Below are 22,706 nucleotides of genomic sequence, written 5' to 3' on the forward strand. Positions count from 1 at the left end.
CACTTAATTTTTCTATTTATTATAATTTCACAACCAGAAAACAAATTAAATAACAATTTTGTCTTCCCATCTGGATCTTTTATTAGGAGACTATCCAAATGGAAATGTATCTGTTCATTAATCAAATCTCTCATGCAATCCTCCTAAAGTGGTTAAATAATTTTGTTAGTTATAAAATAAAACACTGTACAGCAGTGAAGAAAAATGAGTGAGAACTATTTTAAATACATGGATAAGTCTTAACAAATTTAAAGTTAATGAGAAATTATAGCAGGTCACAGAGGACTTAGGGTAATAGATATTTTTCATAAAATTATAAAAACGTGCAATAATATATTATTTCTTTACATAGTCCTGTGTAGGAAACATTAAACTGAAAAGTACATCAAAAATCTGCAAACAGACAGAAAGCTTGTGATGATGCAGACACATCCCAGAGATTTCAAATGTATGATCAACAGAAGCATCTTAGAGATTATTGTATGTTGATACATAATAATACAGATATCATTATATTTTGAATATGGAATTGCTCTTAGTAAGCCAAACCAAGAAAGAGCAACATGTTTTCCAATGATAAGCATGATACATTAGTCCCTTGATTAGAGTTAATTTATGCTTTCAAAGATTCTGTTTCAGCCAAACTGTGGCCAGCTTTTGGAGAGTGGCTTTCAGTCTGCTCCATGTTCATTACCTGGTATTTCTTCTATGTGGTCCCCTAAAAGCCACAGTTATATGGAAAAGTTTCACTGGAGGAAGCAAGAAAACTGCCTAAACTTGAGACTACAAAGGGCAGCTAATAATAAAATATTATGGGATTTAAAGAGTAAATATACCTTTTGAGCTAAAAGTAACTTACCAAACATAGTTGACTTAGAGCTAATTGTTAGCTATCTTCTCTCTCCCATAGAAAAAGCTGTTGTGAACATTTGAAATACACGATCACATTTCAAAATGTGTTTAAGAAACCTTGTGCTGGTTAGATTTTTGTCAACCTGACACAAAAGTGGGTTGTCTGAGAAGAGGGAACCTTGATTGAGAAAATGCTCCATTACACTGGGCAAGTCTGTGGGTCATTTTCTTGATTAATGATTGATGTGGTAGGGTGCAGCCTACTGTGCGTGATGCCACTCCTTGGCAAATGGTGCTGGGCTGTATAAGAAAGTAAGTGAAGTAATCTACAAGGAGTAAAACACTAAGCAGTGTCTTCCATGGCCTCTGCTTCAGTTCCTGTCCCCAGGTTCCTACCTTGAGTTCCTAGCCTTATTTTCCTTGATGATGGACTATAAACTTAATCTGAAATAAACCCTTTTCTCCCTACATTGTTTTGGTCAATGTTTTCTCACCATATTCGAAAGCAAACTAGGGAAGATCTATATCATTTATGGATTGCCCAGTACTGGAACCTGTCTAATTATTTTTCATGCACCTGCCACCTCTAATTGCCATCATTTCCGGGTAGTATGTGTGAAGTTTGCTAATAGCATCATTTTTCTGTCACCACAGTAAAACCTTAAGTCCACAGTCCTTGCCCTTGTCAATAGAAAATTTATTTTGGATACTGTAGAATTAACTGTGTAATTACTGTATCCAATCCAATAGAACTCAATTTATATACTTACCATTGAGAGTGCTTCTATCAATCAAGTTAGTATCAACTGGCCAATAACCTCCATCTCCATGACGACCTGCACATATCAGCAAATTAGAATGTTAGTGGATATAGCTCAGAGAACTACAAACAAAACAAAATGAAATAGCAAAGAAAAATTCTAAGTATACAATGAATGACGGAAATTATTTGGGCCAGTTCTATAGATTTTATTTTTCCAATAGGTAAGAAAAATCTGTCGTTCTTATACTAGTGAAATCCAGTTCTCTGGGATGCAATCTCCTTGTTTTCTTTCTTTTTTCTCCCTCTCAATATTTATAATATAGTACCAAGAAACAAATAGAAAAGGCCCGCGATTGCCATACTAAATGGTTTTCTCCCAAAGACTTCAGAACAAAGATGACCTGGATCGTAGCTCCTAGGTCTAGCCAGCATTTGTTATCTTCTACCTGTCACATATTTTTGCCAAGTTCCCATTGCTGTTTTACAAAGCCAAGACTGGTTTCATTTTAAATGTGGCTTTGAGTACTTGCTAGTATTGTTATGTGCCAAGTAAGGTGCCTGAGAATAAATACTAGATAGAGAACAAAGAATATGATCAAGACCCCCACCCACATAGTCTATATATTAGTTGCTAACACACAGAAAAAGAAGGCTCCATCACTATAATATTGCCGGGAACTCTGCCTCCCATAGGTGTGAAACAGATGTGAACATCGTGTTTAAAATAATAGAGTCACAAATTAATTAAAAAAAAAAACCTATATGATAATGAAAAGTTAACTAATGATACAGTATTACAGATGACCCTTTATTTTATCTGTAAATATTGGGAACTGTAATTATTTGATTAGTTTTGATCTTTAGAATGTCTGGGTGGACCACTCATAGAAAAACATTAGAGACTTGACTCTATAGAAATATGTTCCAGCATATAGCATTTGTTTCTGAAGTAATTCTTGTTAGGACAATGACCAAGGCATTAGTCACAGTAACAGGTGATTTTCTTAGGTTCCACTGGTAGATAATATGTTCCTTTATCTTTCTGACTTACAAGTCAGCCTTGTGACATTCCTTTGCATACCTGACTTGTTTTTCCACTGATGCTCTCTAACGACTTCATTGTTTTATTTGCAAAAGAGTAGTGGAGAAGCAACTTACTATTCTGTTCACTGACTCTCTGAGCAGAATTTTTAAAATTCTTTGGATATTAGTTCTCAGTTGAAGTCACCATGGACACCAGGCTTCCAATAAAGCAATGAAAGAAATTAATTCAACTACAGTGAATCATGCTTTTCACAAAAAAAAAAAAAAAAAAAAAAAAGGCATATGTAAACCCCACTGGGCTCTGACTGTGAGTGTGAAAGGAAATAGAAATTAGGGGGAGGTTCCTATTTGTATGTAGTAGGGAAACTGGGGGTTCGCTTGTAAAAAAAAAAAATTAAATGAGAAAACACTGTGGACATTTTGGTGGGCTAACTACATCAGGGACAGTCTTAACCTTTCCCCAGTATACCCAGCTTATGTAACAAACACATCAGAAGTTTCAAAGAACACAGGAGAAGCTTTGCCCATAGCACATTGTGGAATCTGTGTTGGAAGAAATGAAGTGAAACAGAAGTTCTGTATGAATATTAAGAATATTTTTTTGCAGCAACTGAAAGTGCTGGATTGCAAAGCAGTCAGCCAAAAGACATGCTAACAACCTAATCACTTAGGCCAGTAACAGCAATAAATGACTCCTGTAGGGAGTAATCCTATATTGGCTGGAAATTAGGTAGATAGCCTGGGGAGGATTTTCCTTTTTCTCCAACCTCCTGACAAATGTCTTTTTAATGAAGTTTCTAACTCTCTTTGCTCATTTGTGGGAGGATGTAAAAACAAGTGCACAAGCACATCCATGTATTACTCAGACAGAAAGCCAGATGGGTCTGCAACCCCTTGGATTTACCAGGCTATCAATTACATTGAGAATACAGTAAGTAGAAAATACCTCTGGTATCATGTGGGTCAGAATGCTGAACTAGATAAAGGCATTGTGTAAGTGCTTCAAATATCCTGGGCCTTAAAACGTGGACACTTTATACCCAAAATTAAGTGTGTTGATATGGCTAGCTTTTTGTTGTTTTTCACTAGATTGATATAACAAAATAAAATTAAGCAACTCTTAATGAACTCATCAGAAAGTCTCTTTTGGGAAGTGTGATATAATCAACGAGGAAGATTGGATTTATGGTAATTTAGGTATCTTCTAGTAGTTCATCGGGAAAGCACAAAACTCATTTCCAGGATATTGATGAACCTAAGATACCTTGATCTAAAGACAACAGAATTGAGCTTTAATTTTGTGCTAAGTTTCCTCTCTCTGAAAGATGCTTTTAAGCTCATAGGAGGCTTTCCTGATTGGCAAGTAATAAATAACTACTACTACTAGTAATAGCAATGGCAACAAAATATGCCTCTACCACTGTCAGGCAAGTCCTAGGAAGCTAACAAATGAGAAGACACTAGAGAGCTTAAGGAAACGATAGTAAGGATGCTGTTGCCAGGAAGGCCATTACATGTTTGAGGAAGTACTGCTCTAGAATGATACTTAATTTGTTCAGTTAACTTGGTGGATTTCATAAGCATTGATTCACAGAAATAGAGGTGAAGTTAGAACTTGGAGGATCATTTGCATGGAAGTCAGTCAACGTAAATATTCCAACTACTGCCTTATCCCAAAGGTCTCAGCTTCATTAAAGGAGAATTAAATGGCAATAATTTATTCAACATCTATTGAATGCTTGCTACACAAAGGGCATATTCCTAGATTCTCAGGGAAGGGGGAATATAAAAAGATGCAATGGCATTATGTTCTTTGATGGCAGCTAGCATTGGTTCATTATGTCTAAAGCTTAAATAATCCTATTCATAGTTATTAACAACCAGCTGTTGGTAGTTTGTGATTCACTCTGGGTTAAATGGTTTACCATGACAAACCATCCATTTCTATACAACACTGACAGATTTTCCTAAAAATGTTTTTCATTTATCTAGTATCATTATAAGGAATACCTGAAAAATTGTGATATTGTAATGGTATCACATTAAAATTTTAATGATTAAAATGTATGAATCCTCAAATTCTTTTTATGTAATATGCTAAATCTCCAAAATTTAAAAGTTTGTGAGGATCCCAGAGTAAATTTAAAAATAAGCTCAAGTCTGTGACCTCCCTGTCATTTGCTCCCGGGATTGAAGATGAGAAGGGCAGAAGTCTTATGGCTGCCTTTGGGGAGTATGCAAATTAGCTTCTGCTTTATGCTCCTCCCAGTGCCACAGGTAATGAGCTCTCACTACTGGATGAGAGACTGCTGTCAATTAAGATGCTTTTCAATGCATTACTGAATACTGGGCGTTCTACTTTATTGCATTTTTACAGTTTTTCCTTGTGATTTTGTTCTCAGAGGCTACATAAAATATTGCTTCTATATTTTTATTGTGGTATAGTATGTGTATGTGCATATGTGCATATGCATTTGTCTTTTTATGTGTGTAAAATGAACTTATATTAATGTTTATTTTATGTCCTCACTTGCAGCACATATGGACACTATTTCCCATGATAAATAATTTTCCAGCACCTAGGAAAGATGAATTATGTTGGAGTTTTGGTGCTAGGGTCTACTTTTTTTCTGTGGACATTTATAATTTCAAGAAGGGGAGTGGGACATTAATGTGCAGAGGCCATTTAGGAAGTTGGATGTGGTAACTGTAATCTCATCTTTAATCCATCTTCTCTGAATGGGGATTCAGAGGGTCCACACTATCAATCCCTAGAGAAATACATATGGGCCATAATCTAAATCAAATGGGCAGACTGGTCATCGAACAAATACTTGGTGCACAACCTCCCAAGGATGCAGAGCACGGAGTTATCTTCCCGATCTTAGAATTGGTTTTCTGAGAATAATTCCGGGGGTAATGACGAAAATTGCATCGACTTTCTGTCTTGTACACCAATGGATAAAGAAGATCCATTAATGCCACCTGAATACAATTTTGCTGTCCAGCACACAGATCACATTGAGATATATTTAAAACAGATGATTTGTCAGCGGCGAGATATGTGTGTAAGAGATCAATTCATCATGCAGTTGATAGTACTGCTGACTTTGGGCAAAGATATCAGGACATCAAAACCCAGGAAACAGAACAATAACGAACAGCCAAGAGTTTTTCAAATACATATTAATAGAAAGTAGCTGCTCACTTGTTCCTAAGGTCCAATGCACCATGTTTAAATAAACATAAAAGAAATCACCGGGTGAAGGAAAACGTTAGTGATTCAGATGCAAGAGCAGCTAAAGTTCTCATCACGTATGAAATTTAGTGCTGAATAAATCCGCAGTCTTTTCCCTTCTTCAAAACCTTTGGTTGAATTTGCCTCCTGTAGGTATTCCGAGAGCAATAATTTGCCAAGTTGTGGAGGGGGTGTTGGGGAATGGCTGAGTTGCCTGGAGTGAGAAAAGCAATGTGTCCATCCCTCTCCACGCATTTTAATAATAAAAGTTCAGCTTTTTTTTCTATTCTAATTTTTGTCTGCACACCATATACTGTGAATAGGATTGACGCTTCTTGCTAAGGAGAAAATAAATTTATAAGAATCCTTAGAAATCAAACTAGAAATTAAGATTAGAATTTCATGTACAAATGAGACAAGTACTGTGACCAGATAGCTATGGAAAACAGTGTACTGTGAGAACGAAAGGAAGGACTAATTTTGTGGTACTTGTTAGCCATGGTATCCTGTACATAGGGAATTTATGTGGATGATTCTTTTATCCTAAATGCTTGATCTTGGTGGACATCTCAATTTAATTCTTAGTATTGACATCCTCAGGCAAATGCATAGTTTGACATCCTCATGGGGGATGGTTTGCTGAGTAACTGCCTAAGGTAGGAAAAAAAAAATACAAATAATGCATTTTTTTCTATGACCAGTAAATAAAATCAGCACTGTCAGACTTTTCTGAACTACTAAATATGGAGATGACAGATGCCGGTCAATGAAACACTTTAATGTAAACATCTTAATTCACTAATTAAATATGTAAATGGAAATATATAATTTATATGTCATAGTACAATACATAATATAAATATTCATGCATTTATTTCTAAACATTCTATCAATTCTGAGCCTCCCATTCTTGACATTGAACTAAAGAAAGTGGGCAATAATTAAAAAGGGACCGAAGAACCCAAACAAACAAATAATATCTTGAATCCCAACTAAGCAGTTGACTTTCTTCTTCAAGATACCAAGTAGAGAAAACTCATAATTTCTGAATTTTATGACCCATTATGAAAATTGCTACCTGACCCTGATGGTCTATATTACAATCAGCCTTATTTTTAAAGCCCAGTACTTTACTAGTTGTTATAATTATTATTAACATAAATTTAGATGTAGCACTGAATTAACAATTCAGTTATTAATAGAACAGAAGCCAACTATCTGTTCATGGGGTGGAGGTTGGTGGTACTGTCTGAAGTTGTTTATTTCCCCTGGTCTCTCCTTATGTCTTTTTGTCTCTAGCCCATCTGACACAATGGCCATCAAGAAGGATCTCAGAAATCACTTTTAGATTCAGCCCTGTCTTTACCAAACTCTAAAGCATCATTCTTTCTATTTTTTTCAATATATAAGGGTTTTCCTGGATGACAGAGCCTACCTAGAAGCTCATTTACCAGACACTGATACCATGGATGATGAGGCACAGCCTTTTGTAGTTCATAAAATAGAAACTGCTCTCAAAGTCCACAGAATGACTCTGATAGCTTCTCATCAGAGTGCTGTACAAGATTATCCCAAACTCAGGGTTGAAAAGTGCCTGTGTTTAGGTGAAGCCCTAAGTCATACAGGGAAAGGAGAGAAGAGACAGAGTTCATTCTTCTCCAAGGGAAAACTGCTGAATGAAGACATTAAAGTATACATGTCCTGCTGGTGGATATAAATAATGAGTCTGTTGGAATTCCCTCCAACACACACACACACACACACACACACACACACACACACACACACACACACTTCTACTCATGCATCCAATAGAAAAGTTTTGTTGTGTTGTGTAGCAGTTTCCTTGGATATTTAACCATTCCACACTGCGGGAAAGCTCCTCAAGACGAAAAAGAAATTGCTAAAAACAGTTGTTGGAAGTCTCTGAAACTGACTGATTTCACTAGGCTCATCCTTCTTTTCAAGAGAACAGATAAACAGAAAACTGTTGAGACCCCCTCTAAGACAAGCCAAGACTGATAAAAACTCAGCTGCCTGCAGGAAACAGGGACCAGAGACAGAAGAAACAAGGGTCTGTCTGGAAGGGGCTCAGATCCACCAAGTCACCCCCAAAAGACAATCTCTCACCTACTGAGTGGGCTGCAGGCTGTGCAGCGTGCTCATCTCACCTCCCAGCTTCTGTGAGTTGCCACCCATTCTGGAGTGGGCTGCTGTGGGATGGTCTTTCTGTACACTGTGAAAAAGGGTTGCTCTCATTGGTTGACAAATAAAGCTGTTTTGGCCTATGACCAGGCAGAAAAAGTCTGGCCAAGAAAGCCAATCAGAGATACAGAGAGCAGAAGGGTGGAGTCATGGCAGGGGCCAGCCAGCCAGCTGCTGAAGAAGCTGTAGAAAATGAGTTAAGAGGCCATGAACTATGTGACAAAGCATAGATAACAAATATGGGTTAATTTAAATTTTAGAGCTAACTAGTAATAACCCTGAGCCATCAGCCAAACAGTTATAATTAATTTAAGCCTTAGAATGATTATTTAAAAGCAGCTGTGGAACAGGCAGGGCAGGACAGAGAAACTCTATTTACATATGCTCTCCAACATGCTGCCCATACATCCACAGAAAGCCTGAGAAAGCTTAAAAACAAAAGGTTCTAGAACACGTAAATGGAGCCCAAAATAGCTTCCTCCTTGTGTCTCTTATGTGGGCCTTCATACAGAGAGGCCCTGGTGTGCATGCTTGAGCTACATCTTGGCAGATTCCTGCTGCAGTACACAGAGCCATCTCCAAGCCACACAGCGCATTGCATGGCACTTTTAGCTTTTGCTCGTACGGATTAAAAAGGGTTAAGAAACACAGTAAAACCCAATTCAGACAGAAAGACCTCTAAATGGGTCATGATGTGTTTAAAAGATGTGCTTAGACTTGAGAGAGAAATGAGAAAATATACATACAGCCTTAAATTAAAAACATAGATTTAAAATAATAAAATAAAGTCTTTAGAAAGGGGAGTAAAGTAATATATAGAAAATGAGCCATATGAGGATGAAAAATATACAGAGTCTGGATTATGTATGTTGTGTTTTCTTTGGATTTTTTGACTGTTAACAAGCTAACTGCTAAGAGACATTTGATTGTGGTGACTGCTAAGTTAAACTAACCTATATATTTTAAAAATATCTTGACTTTAAAATTTGAGTCTGGTGCTGTGTGGCTTTGAGAAAGAGGTTTTGCTTTTGTTTCCACAGAAGGTGAGAGTCTATGAATTCATTCTTGGTTGGAAGAGATCAGGTTTGATTGAGGAAGATTCACTGAAAATCCTGACTACAGACATGGGAAAATAAACCCAAAGTAACTACAAGATACATGATGTATATTTTACCTGCTCAAACACAAAAGAAAAAATTATATTTGGCTGGCTCGAGTACAATACATAGTTTATATTTATTTTAACTCAGATATATTTGTTAGGTTTAAAAGTTTATATATTTTCAGAACAAGGAGAACAAATACCAATAAAAACAGATGGCCCAGATGATCCAGTGTTTCAATATCTCTGTTATAATTTCCTTTGAGTTTTGTATCCAAAAAAAGCTTCAAGGCTGCTGGCTGAAATGGACCAGCCATACAAAACACCCAAGTTGGGATTTGACCATACTCTAAATTTTCTCACGGTCTCCATAAGTTTACAAGTGCCCCCAATCAACAGAAAGTAGTCTAGAGAACTACGCAAATTTTCAAAATATTGTTTATGAATGTTTGTTTTCATTTAAGGGGGGTTTGGCTATAAATTATTAACAGTCATAGTCAATTTTTTTCTAAAGAAGAAAGGAGGCTATAATATAGAAATGACAGGGAATAGGGTAGATTATTATGGGAAAAAGGGTAGATTATTGAATCTACTTTAATTGAAAAAATAACTGCTAATCTCAAAACATTTTACAGTGGTATAGATTTTAGCTTATTGATACAAATTTAAGTCAATTTTGTTAAACTCTATGTATATTTCCACTCTTGTTTAAGGCATTATATTTATGTAGCTCATTTAAAATGTAATATCTAATTAAAAACACAGATTAATACTCATCTATAATAGTCAAACTTAAAGCCATATTAATTAGGTTTTCTAGGTATACATAGATATATTTCAATTAGGTAAGTAATCTTCAAACACTTCAAAGACCTACAGTGGATACAGACTGAGAGAAAGGTCAGTTAGCTTAATTCTGAAAGATATAGAAAAATATTCCTTATATAGTCTATCTAAAAGTTTCCTTCGAGTTTATCTTGGGGGAGACAGAGACCCACTTAGGGAATTTTGCACACATTCTATCTATTTGAGAAAGATTATGCTAATTAACTATGAAGAGATTTGAAGAAGCTGTTGCAATAAGTAGGGTGAGAATAATGTTAGCTACGGATCTGTAAAACAGACCATTTTACATATGAGTAGATTATGGCTTAGAAAGATTAATTTACTTAGGATCACATTCTTAAGTAGCCGAGTCTGCTTAACTCTGGAGATGGTTTTTCCACAATGAATTGATAAGTACAAGAACAAATGAGGATGGGGAGAAATGCACTAGATCATACCCAAGAGTTAATCGTGGCATAATTGTATGAGCATTTAGGAATCTGTGATATGAGACACATCACCTGTATCTCAATAGGACTTACAAAACAATGTAAGCTTTGGAAGGAAAAACAAATAGTTTTGTTGACCATACTTAGCATTGGGGAAAGTAATGTTGTCACTTTAGAAAGGGCATAACAGAACCTAGCATGGTGGTCTATATCTGTGATCCCAGTATAGGAGAGGGAGAGCTTGCATTGGTTACTCTGTGTCTCAGGGTAAAAACCAAAGTCAATCAAACAACAACAACAAAGAAAACAACAATAGCATGAATGCAAAACATGACTTCAGAAGAGGACAAAATAGGCTATGAAAATGTAGGGACATGACTAACATTGAGGTAACCACCCTACACCAGATCATCTTTTCTTTGTCTTGTCCCCTTACCCTCAAGGAAGAAAAGCTCAGCATGACCAGCCAAAGGTAAATGCGGTTCATATAGCTCTGGGTGCAGGGAAACATGCTGATTGTTGGTGGCTAATACAATGAGTCTTTGATGTGATGAAAATAAGAACACTCAATAACTTCTACATTAGAGTAGAGACAAATTAGAAAGGCCTTTTTACAAGTTCATCTTTCTACCATAATACACTGATTTGCTTATGGTTCCTTGGTTGCACCCTGAACCCATCTTATACTTTTAATAATTTGCCCATCTTCTGGATTCCTGATCACCCCTTTCCAAGATTTCCTTAAATAGAACTCTACTCATCACTTTCCATTAAAGATCTATTTATGCATTAGAGTCCAGTCTATGTTTTAAGAAATCCTTTTCTTTACTCTAGCCCAATATGATTTCCAATCTGAAATTCTGAAATATCCATTTTAGTGACAACATCTGATTTGTCCCTTAGATTTTCCACATTGTTCTGGTAGTTTCTATAACACAAATTTTCTGTAATGCAGATTACTTATAAATGGATCCAAACAATGTTTTTTTCTCAAGTGTTTCCATTTCTAGCCTCATGCAAGATTCACTACTATTAATAAATAAATTGTCAGAAGTGAGTCCAATTCTTCTAACAATGTTTTTCCACAATTTTCAATCATTCACTGGTACCCATTAGTTTTGATTTTTTTTCTATTCAACATTACAAATGCTAGAGTTATTTAAGTCTATAAGTTTTTCTGCTAACAACAAACAAGAATGAACAGAGATCAAAGAAAAAAGGGCTTAGAATCTTTCAAAGGTGACTATGTTTCTTTTTCTTTCTTTCTTTTTTTCTTTCAGTTTTTCGAGACAGGACTTCTCTGTGTAGTTTTGATGCCTGTCCTGGATCTCGCTCTGTAGACCAGGATGGCCTCAAACTAACAGAGATCTGCCTGGCTCTGTCTCCCAAGTGCTGGGATTAAAGGCATGCGCCACCACTGCCTGGCTTGTTTTCTTATTTTTACAATTATCTATTGTTTTTGTAGGTGATTGTTGAATTTGTTTTTTTATTTTATTTTATTTTATTCATCAGTAGCATATAGACCATCTTCCCCCATTAAGTTTTCTGATCTACACTTTTTAATTTGAAAGCTTTTGTTTTCTAGATGACTCCACTTTCCTGGACATTGTGTCATTATTTAACTCAAAATACGTTTATTTAATAACTATAATATTAGTGACAAGGAAAATGGCATAAATGAAATGAGTCTAACCAGTATCCTACATAGAAAGAATTTACAATCTGACCACTAAGCTAGGAATTAATAACAGTAAATGATTAGGAATGGGAACGTAGTCACACATAAGTTGGGTATTGTGGAAACCAACAGGAAGAAAAGACAAGAAAGGTAATGAAAGATACTGAAATACATAGAATGGGGAAGGTGAGATCTGAAGGAAGAAGGATTTGGATTTATTATTTTGAGAAAGGGAGAAAATACTGCTCAGATTGAGAGAATGGAACCAGTTATAACAAATACCTGGTGACTATTTGGTTTTATCCCTAGTCTTTAGTGATAAAACCAAATAACCAAGTATATGGAGGAATATCCTTGCCGTTAGGTTAGAAAATACAACTTTTGCTCTGATGGCCAGCATTGTGGTGGTATTGTGTTCACCAAAATATTGTGTACTCGAATAAATTTATCTGGGGTCAGAGAACAGACAGCCACTAAATACAAAGGCTAGAAAATGGTGGCACTCACACCTTTAATCCTAGCATTCCAGAGATAGAAGTCCCTCTGGATCTCTGTGAGTTCAAGGCCACATTGGAAATAGCCAAGCATGGTGACACACACCTTTAATCCCAGAAAGCCAGCCTTTAATCCCAGGGAGTGGTGGTAGAAAGGAGAAAGATAGATAAGGCGTAAGGACCAGAAACTAGAAGTTTTGGGGCTGGTTAAGCATTCAGGCTTTTGAGCAGCAGTTCAGCTGAGAGCCATTGGGATGAGGACACAGAAGCTTCCAATCTGAGGAGACAAGACCAGCTGAGGATCCGGCAAGGTGAGATAGCTGTGGCTTGTTCTGTCTCTCTGATCTACCAGCATGGACCCCAATAACTCGCCTCAGGTTTGATTTTATTAATAAGAACTTTTAAGATTCATGCTACACAGCATTCTAGTGCCAAATGACTGAGTCTACTCTGCAAACATTCCATAAACATGTGTCCATATACCCACAGATAAATATAGTCTTTGCCCCTCCTGAAGGAAATTTCTCTTAAAATAGACAAGAGACCACTATAAAACAACAGCTACAGCCATTAAAAGTGTAGAACTTTGGAGCCAAGTCCTAACAGATACCTCTCTCCAAAACACTCCTGCACCTAAGATCATATAAACACTGCTAAGGAAGGGGTGAAGATCGTAAGAGCCAAGGAAAAGGGAGTTTGCTGTGAAATTGTGCCTCTTTTTTTTTTTTTTTTTTTTGGTTTTTTCGAGACAGGGTTTCTCTGTGTAGCTTTGCGCCTTTCCTGGAGCTCACTTGGTAGCCCAGGCTGGCCTCGAACTCACAGAGATCCGCCTGGCTCTGCCTCCCGAGTACTGGGATTAAAGGCGTGCGCCACCAACGCCCGGCTGAAATTGTGCCTCTTAATACCACCAGAAGCAACAGTCTTAAAGTCATACAAACATGACTTCCCACACATGAGCTGAACAAGAATGACACCAATGGACATTACAAGCTGGATGAGAAACAGCCCACAAGGTCTCAACCTTTGATAAAGAACCAGGCAAATGAGGAAAGTTGGAAGTGGGAGAGGTGGTCTTCCCCAGGGAAGAGCTTGTAAAGTCAACTGGTTGTTCAGTGCCTATGAGTCAGTCCTGAAAACACCCATACAGGTAACATACAGACTAAAAAAAGTTGTATTTAGGAATGTGTCTGTATATACATATAAACATTTGTGTGCAGTAACAATTAGTGGGAAAAGAGGCTACGAATTTCAAGGTGTGTGGGAAAAGGTGTATGGGAGGATTTTGAGGGAAGAAAGGGAAGGGAGAAATGTAATTATATTTTTTAAATGAATACATAAAAAAATAAATTTATTACTTGTGGGGGAAACAAATAAACAATACTGGAGATACAAAATGCAGAACTGAGAGAAGCAGGCAAAGTCAGAGCCAGGAAGAGGTCTCTCAAGAAGAACGAAGGGGGGGTGGTATGTAGAGTGAGTAGAAAATTTCTTAATAAAGAAAAGTTAAAAAAAAAAAAAAGAACAAAGGGAGTTAGCAATGAAGTAGCTCTATCACAGAACTAACCTGTGCCTGATATATTGTTTAAGATCCTCTAAACCAAAAAGTGTGTCTTGCATTCTAAGAAGTTTAAAAATCTACATGGATCAAGTAAATCCCTCTGGGCAGTGACTATGTTTCTTTCTTTCTTTCCAAGTTACCTATTAAAATATAAAGAGTCCTGGGAGGCTGACTGAGGCAGCTTCTTGATGGCTTGCTAGGAACATGACAGGCACTTAACACTCTATTAGAAGCGCATTACTCATTTTCCACCTCTACTTTTTCCACTACTCATAATTTAGAGAATTGCCAAAATTTGAACCAGAGAAAAACACAGGTGACAGTAGCATTTTTCAAGTGGGTGCAGCAAGTGGTTGAATAATAAACTGGATTGAAACTATTCACAATGATAGAGGAGCAAGAGGCTTTAATTTTCAATTAAACTGCTCTCATCAGAAGGTGCAAAAGGTTTCAGTTCTTCAAACAGAAGCCTGGCTGTGGCAATCTGAGCCCTACAAAGTCTGTATTCCATTAACTAAATTCAAAGCTTGACTGCACTGCCTTGAGAACCCTACTTCCTTGGAATTTGAAACAATTAGGATCCTGCTTATACCTCAGATTAAAACAGCCAAGGTGCAAAATGGCAGGTGTAGTGTCAAGAACTTTGCAGGAACACTCTTATTGAGGAAAACAAAGTCTTTAAAGTGAGATGAGCTCATGGTGATGCCACTAGGCTTAATGTTGGTGATAACAAAGTTAGATTCAATGAATTGAATACATTTCCAAAAATTATATAGTGGTGTTGAGCAAAGATTCCTAGGTAACATGGGTATGTATTTGTATCTAACTACATACACCTTGTGAACATTTGGGTAAGACTTAGATCCTCTTTATCTGTTTTTTTTTTTTTTTTAAAGATTTATTTATTTATTATGTGCACAGAAGAGGAGCCAGATCTCATTACAGATGGTTATGAGCCACCATGTGGGTGCTGGGAATTGAACTCAGGACCTCTGGAAGAACAGTCGGTGCTCTTAACCTCTGAGCCATCTCTCCAGCCCCTCTTTATCTGTTTTTATCTGACTATAAGTTTGCCATGAGAATTAAATTGGCTAACACAAGTGAAGAGCATAGACAGTGTGGTTGATGCACAATGGCAAAGTTATTCATATTTTTGATATGCAAAGTTGCTATTCCCAAGGTTTTTACAATTCTAATTCCAGTATAAAAATCTGGGAATCTTAAAGATAATTTGCATCACACTCAACATTTTATAGGTGAAGATGCTGAGAGAAGTTAGTTCTCAATCCAGCAGTCATACAGCAGGTCCCAGTGCTGAGATTTAAGGGATTTGATTCCATTCCAACACTCTCAGAGCACACAGTGACTACTGCCCGGCAAACCCAGAGACTTATCAATAATTGTTAAGGTTCTGAGGGGATTCATCTCTCTTTCCTTAAAGTGGAACTCAGTTCACATGGTCATCCTTTCTCTGAATCTGCAAACTAGCTTACAAATCTTTACTTCTCTATACTGAGTGTCTCAGGCCAACCCCCTCCAAGGCATGGAGAATCAGAGACACTTGAAAGTCCTGAAGTGAGCACATTCTTTGTAGTCCATCTAGATAAGTTCCTACACTCTAAATTGCTCTGATATTGCACCCATTCTGCCATCACACTGGGTAGGCATGGACATACACATGAAATCATAATCAGACCAATTTTCATAAATAGTCATCTCTGTGTGGAGCATGTATTTTCGGCCACATAGAATCGCTATTGAAAATGGTCAGTACAACCCTCAAATGTATTCATAAGAAGCTCTAAGGCTTTACTACTATTTCAAAAAACCAAAATTCCCATGTTTATAGCAGCAAAGTACTGTAAACCGTGGAGTCAGAGAGAAATATTTGACTTCCACCATTGTCAACAGTGATTTGGGGCAATACACTTATTTTTTTGGTCTATAAACTAGAAAGACAATTAATGAAGGAATGAAAGAAATTTCTGTTTGAATGTTAGTACAAGACTTTGTGAGTACTTATCATGACACACACTGACAGAGACTATTGGGATCCAGCCCCTAATAGTCTCTTTTCCAGGGTCCGGGGACGAATCTATCAATCACCTGAGAATCTATTCTTAAGGTCAGCAAATCAGTCTATGCATGCAAAGCTCTTTGGTCCATTTGCTTTAATTCCACCATGTCTCTTGCTTTACAGTTATATATCCAAAAAACTCACAGTCCTCCCCTCCACCCAGGTCACCCAGCCTGAATTTCCTCAGGCAGTGATTGTCTGATATCAGGATCAAAAGGAGGGGTAATAAGAATCGCAAAGAGGGGCAATAATTGTTAATTACCATTTGCAACCCAAAAGGGAAGTGACTAATGAATTAACTAAAGGCTAAATACGGGTAATAAGTAAGAAGAGGGATCTTATGTGCACAATTATAATCTTAAATGTGTTTGGTAAAAAATGTTAAAAATCTATAAGTTGCTAGGTCAATGGGAGAAAATAAAACTGCCTTCCTTTTTCCTGTGGCTCCAAGCTATCTGCTGTTTTTCTACAGGGTGGGGGAAAGTGTACTCAGTCGTTAGTGTACATCTAGATGCCTCTGGTGATAGCTAAAGAGAGATCTGGAACTACAGGTAAGTGTCCCATTGTGGAATTTACCTTAGGTCAGCAGACTTGTATGTGGGCTGCTATCACTGTTAGTTCTTGAAAGTTGGGCGCCCACCTGGGTGGTGTCTCCTGTAGTCCCAGAACGTGGCTAAGGGAGATATGTGATTCCAGAGAAAGCCTTCCCTGAGGCTGTTCTCCAAATACCTGGAATGTGTATGTCCAGAGAGTGATCAGACCACACTGTTAACCCTTCTTAGGGAAAAGTCAATTGGGAAAACTATGAAGGCCCACTTGATTTTCATAACAGAATATGGCTGATATATAACAAGCCAAGTAATACCAAAAACTCCATGGAATTTGGCTTTCTCTGGAGGAATTCCCTGATCCCTCCATAACCAGTTGAGCTCTTATGATATATACCTGTGGCCGGCAGCAACACACCCACACAGAGATGCAGTATGGCTCCTGTCTATCCTCTGCAAACACTTAACACAGTCGGTCTGTGTGAGTACTTCCCTTTCTGTCTCCAAGAAACTTAATCACTAAAAACCCAGAATTACTTCCAAACTTAAATAAGCTTCAGATTATTTATTGCTCAAATGATGATATTAATGGTATTTTATTTTAGTACAAATTCTAGTACTCATGTTCAAATAGAAATTTCTTTCATATACTGATGTTGTAGTACGGATTGCAACTACATTCAGGTATACTTGGAAACAAGGCTAAGTAAAGTCATAAATAGAGAGAATTGATTCAATAGTACCTATGTCATTTTAAGAGGAGACCTCAGGAACTCTCTTCTGCCAAGCAGAGACATGAGGAACACCATTAACAAGCAAGGCAGACAGTCCTCACCAGGACTCAGCTGTTCTAGACCTTCATCTGCGGCTTCTATCTCAGCGCTAAAGTACACACATTTTGGTTGTTTAATTTACCTGACTTATGGTACTGGCAGCCCAAGATAATTTAAGTAGTAGAATTAGCATAATTCCTGTGTTTCTAGCCTCATAGACTCAAATTTGTGGGAACCCATGAACAAGATTATTCCAGATGGACAGTCATTTGCTTTGTTCTTAATACTTACTGATATAAAAAAAGACGGTCCCGCCAGGCGGTGGTGGCGCACGCCTTTAATCCCAGCACTCGGGAGGCAGAGGCAGGCGGATCTCTGTGAGTTTGAGGCCAGCCTGGGCTACCAAGTGAGTTCCAGGAAAGGCACAAAGCTACACAGAGAAACCCTGTCTCGAAAAACCAAAAAAAAAAAAAAAAAAAAAAGATGGTCCATATTAGAAAAAAACCAGCACCATAATACTTTAGATGCTATAAATTTACAGACTTATATGTTTATGGGTCCTGCATGTGAACATGAAGAAAGTACATACTAAATGGATTTGGGTTTGATAACAGAGCTTCTGGAACATAGTTTTTATGGATTTGTTTCTATAGACGAATTATTTAGAGTCTCTAAGCTTCAGATTATTTATTGGTAAAATGGGGATAATAATAGTATCAGTCTCCGTTGTGTTATGAGTTAAATGAATCAGTCACCAGTGTTTCACTGGGTCCAATTAAGCATTACACACATCGCAAAGAGATGCACTATGGCTCTCGTTTATCCTTTGCACACACTTCACAGGGGTTGTGTGACTACCTCCTATGAAACATAGATCACTAAAACCTCAGAATTATTTTCACACAAATTGGCCACTTGGACATGAAAATTCCTGGAAATAACTAGGAAATGAAATTCGTGAGGAGCACAGGAAAAGTACAAAGCAGATCAAGAATGGAGAGAAGAAAACACAGGTTACAACCCACTGACATGCAAGTGTTGTGAATTCTGTGTTGCTTATCATTTCTACTACTCTTACTACTACTTAGAAGAAAGCAATTCCCCTGTTCCCGACTCATTCTTACTTTGAGGTTTTTGTTTCGTTTTGTTTTGTTTTTAATTTATGTTCTTCATAGCAGATGTTTCTTAGGTTCCAAGAACAAGAACTGTGACAAGAAGCTGCCAAGGTACTTTTAGCAACAATCAAGGCTTTTCTTATGTTTTCTCTTACAATTCAATTTCTTGTTTCTTTATTTAGGATTTAGGATTCATATTGCCAGGGAAACTCTGATTTAACGTGCCAAACTTTCTCTGAGTGAATTTCTTTTTATTAATTCTTTGATAATTCCATTTGTGTTTGATCTTATTTACCTCCTGCTTCTCTCCCTAATTCTTCCAGACCTGTGTCCACTGCTCCACCCCACCAATTTTCAATCTTTTCCCTTTTAAATAGCCCTCCAATTAGAATTTGTGTTGCTCATATACTAGTAACTGTGGTGTCATCCACTGGAATGTGGTTCACCCATAAGGGGCCACACTCTTAAAGAGAACTGACACTTTCATCTCTAAAAGCCACCAATAACTCCTCAGTTGGGGTGGGCTGAGCTGATCCAATCTCCATGCTAGAATGTTGTCAGGCTTAGCATTTTATCTCATCAAAAACTAAGTTCCTCTTACAAATGTAACAGAAGAAAAAAAGGCAACTAGTGAGTATGATAAAAAATATATTCAACTCAATTGATTTTTGCTTTTAATGGAGAAGTTAGAACAGTTTTTTTTTCTGTCATTATTTCCATTGCTTTTAAAGGTCTGTCTGTAATCTGGGATTTTTCTCACATGCTTAGTTATCAACATAAGTGACTGATGTTGTTTATAACAAGCTTTTGGTGTCCAACAGATTTTATGTAAGCATCTGAAGATATTACCACCACTAACTTAGCAGGTACCAGACCTTGACTTTAATGAGTGATTGGAATAAATATGACATAAAATGTTGAGCTTTTCAGCTTGAACAACCACCTGCCTGATATGTCTGAAAAGGCACCAAGCAGCATATGTGGAAGAATCATTCTAAGTAATATTTAATGGCATATAAACATTTGATTAAGTATATCTATGGACTCACCTGGGACAATAATGCTTGGGGTCCCTTTTCTTCTAGAAACTGACCTGATTTCACTGAATTTGTGAGAATCTGAGTCAGGCTTACAGACAGATATGATCAGAAAGGAAGGGAAATTGTTTATTTATTTAAATAACAAAATATGTGTCAGCTAGTTTAACACATATGAAGCAAAGGATGAGGTCTGTATCTCAGTCGATAGACTTGTCATTTGTTGATATGAGGTCCTAAGATCAATCTCCAGCACCAGAAATTAAAAAAAAATAATGTAGTAATATTAAGTAAAAAAGCTAACTAAAAACTAATTACAGAACAATACAACTTAGAGTCTAAGAAGAGTGGGAGATTCAATGCTTTATCATGCAATGGCTAATGTAAAAGCTAGTTGAAGAACTCAATAAATTTCTGCTACTTTTGTTATTTCACACACACACACACACACACACACACACACACACACACACACACACACACGGTTCCAATATAATTACAATTATATTTAAGAGCTGATAGTCTATGGGTGTTCCAAATTTTCTTCAGAGAAGAACATTATGTGAGACCACTTTAATTATCTTATAACTGAAATAATTAGACAGCTTCTAAATAATTGTTCTGGGTTTATATTTTGTCAGTTCTAGTACTTCATTTACTTAGGGAAATATATGATAAGTGATATTACTCATGAATAATATTATTAAAGATGTTCAACTCTGGTAAGTATGGCTCTTATCAAAATCTTTCCCCAGTGGAAGAAATTAGGAATAGCCACATACATTCATGGAAATCTTGACTTTGGGTAGATATTTCTAGAGTGTTATTTCTGTAATGCCAGTCACATTGTGTTAAATAGAAATGTTCCACAATGATCCAGAAAAACAAAACAACAAAAACTAAATGCAGCATTCTTAGGCAAAAACACTAATCAGGATGGGTGTCATTCATCTACCACTAGTTCGAGCAGCACACAGATAGTCAATATCTGTTCAAAAGTGCTGCCATCAGGAAGAATGTTTTCATTCAATCTCACAACTTGTTGCTTGGGAGCCTCAAAGTGAGCTGGTTATGCTGATTGTCCATTCCCATGTGCAAAGACAGAGACAAATTACTGTTGGCCCAGAAAGCACAAATACATACAACGGGATACAGTTTCAGGGACTCGAAAACTATCCCTGAAAAGAATGCATTCCCCCCTCACTACCCCCAAGAAACTCATCAACTCTCCATTTCTTACTTAGAATTCTTTTAAATGTCTTTGGTGTAAAGATAATGGAATACTAATTTATCAATCAGTCTACAAATTATGTTAATACAAATGCTTCTCTACTTTTGAGCTGAAGGATAATTTGTATTTATCTTTTTTTTTTTTTTCCATTGTGTGAAACCATTCCTGGTTTGAAATCAGCTTTAAGTAGTGAGGGAGAATGAGAAGATCCTGGGCTTCCAAATGAACAGCAATAATGCCCTAAAAAAGTTAACTCAACTTGGTTTTTATTTATTAAAGGAATTCCATTGCAGAGGAGAAGCACACATGATTTATGTAGCGTAGCAGAACTTTAATCCACAGCTCAGAAAAGGGTGCAAGAGCAGCTTGAAAATTATGCCGAGCTTAATTATACTTAATGTGAATTATTCAGAAGTGCAGACAGAGACTAAAAATTTATTTCATACAAAGAAGCTTGACATTTTAATTGGTCCTTCAGAATAGAGACAAAACAATTTCCTCTCAAGAAAATTTACATCTTCCCTATCAGACCCACAGCCTCAGCCAAGCAGAACTTCATTAACAAGATTAATCATGCCAGTGTCTGCTCTATCAGGTGGATGGCCCAGGTGAAAGCAGGAATACAAAGGAATGATTGACACTTTCAATAGATACAACTGCTTTAAAGATGCAAAAAACAATAGACTGTTACACTGTACCTTGGTCATTAGCCATTTTGTCAGGGTGTTCCACTGTGGAGAGAAAAATAAATTGTTATTACAGTGTAGAGTTTCTTATGATAAAGTTGGCTTATCAAGTCCAAAATTTTGTCAGTATTTCTTTTGGATAATCAGCCAGAGGCAGCAAACCCCTAAAAATAATGTTTTTTGCTAAATAAATATTTTCTAAAATCTAGTTGCCATGTTTTTCTAAACATAGATTCATTTTGTAATTTTAATTAAAATAGGATTGATAGTAAAATAAGTGGAAAGGACTGCCAAATCATACATTTTTAAGTAAGCTACAGGAGGTACTTATTTTATAATTTATTTTTTAAAACAAAAGGATGTAGAGTCTAAGTCTTAGACAATTCTTAATGAACCAGGCAAAGCACTGGGACATATTCAGTGGGATAACCACCATCAGGGGGAGAACCACTGTGATTGAGATAACTGTGATGACTTGATCTCACACCAGGTGAAGCTGACTCTTGATTTATTCACAACCACAAAAGAGGTTATGATTAATCAAGGGTCACAAATTCTTTTTTAAATGTAAAGGTATCTCTAAATGTCTGAAAATCTGGCTTCTTTCCCTTAAACAGATGAAATTAGTCACTGAATCAATACTATCTCAGTTCTAAAAGGAATCTTAAGGAATTTTTGGTCACTCTCCACTTTTGCAAATCTCTATCAATTATAACTATTTTATGTGTACATTAACTTGAGTTTTGTGTCTTTCGGGCATATTTAACTAACTTGTACTCAAAAGTTGACTTGCTTCTTGTATATGTTTCATTGAAACTTAGAGAGCCAGATATTATGCAGAAATACACAATGAGGCATTCATTTGTTTTGGGTACCATTCTTGTTGCAAGTCAATTACTATTGTTTGAAAAAAATAACAAACTAAAGTGAATATAGAGAGTTGACAGACAGCTGGGGTTTTTTGACAGGCCATTGCATTAAATATAGTCTGCAGAGTGAACAACAAGATTTTTGTTTTGCTTTTTTTTTTT

The 22,706-nt window shown here is 36.7% G+C and overlaps 1 protein-coding gene across 2 annotated transcripts in view; it reads right to left on the bottom strand.

Annotated features, from left to right (window-relative positions):
• Dcc (DCC netrin 1 receptor) overlaps positions 1–22,706 on the bottom strand; it is a 1,151,759-nt gene that overhangs the window by 81,860 nt on the left and 1,047,193 nt on the right. For both annotated transcript variants that reach the window (XM_028864828.1, XM_028864827.1), the window contains exons 21-22: positions 21,688–21,720; positions 1,623–1,688 (exon numbers count right to left, since the gene is read on the bottom strand). In XM_028864828.1, the coding sequence (XP_028720661.1) occupies positions 1,623–1,688; positions 21,688–21,720 (99 nt within the window). The remainder of the gene's footprint in view (positions 1–1,622; positions 1,689–21,687; positions 21,721–22,706) is intronic.

Source organism: Peromyscus leucopus, chromosome 19, assembly GCF_004664715.2.
Source record: "Peromyscus leucopus breed LL Stock chromosome 19, UCI_PerLeu_2.1, whole genome shotgun sequence".
In the NCBI taxonomy this organism is placed as follows: domain Eukaryota; kingdom Metazoa; phylum Chordata; class Mammalia; order Rodentia; family Cricetidae; genus Peromyscus; species Peromyscus leucopus.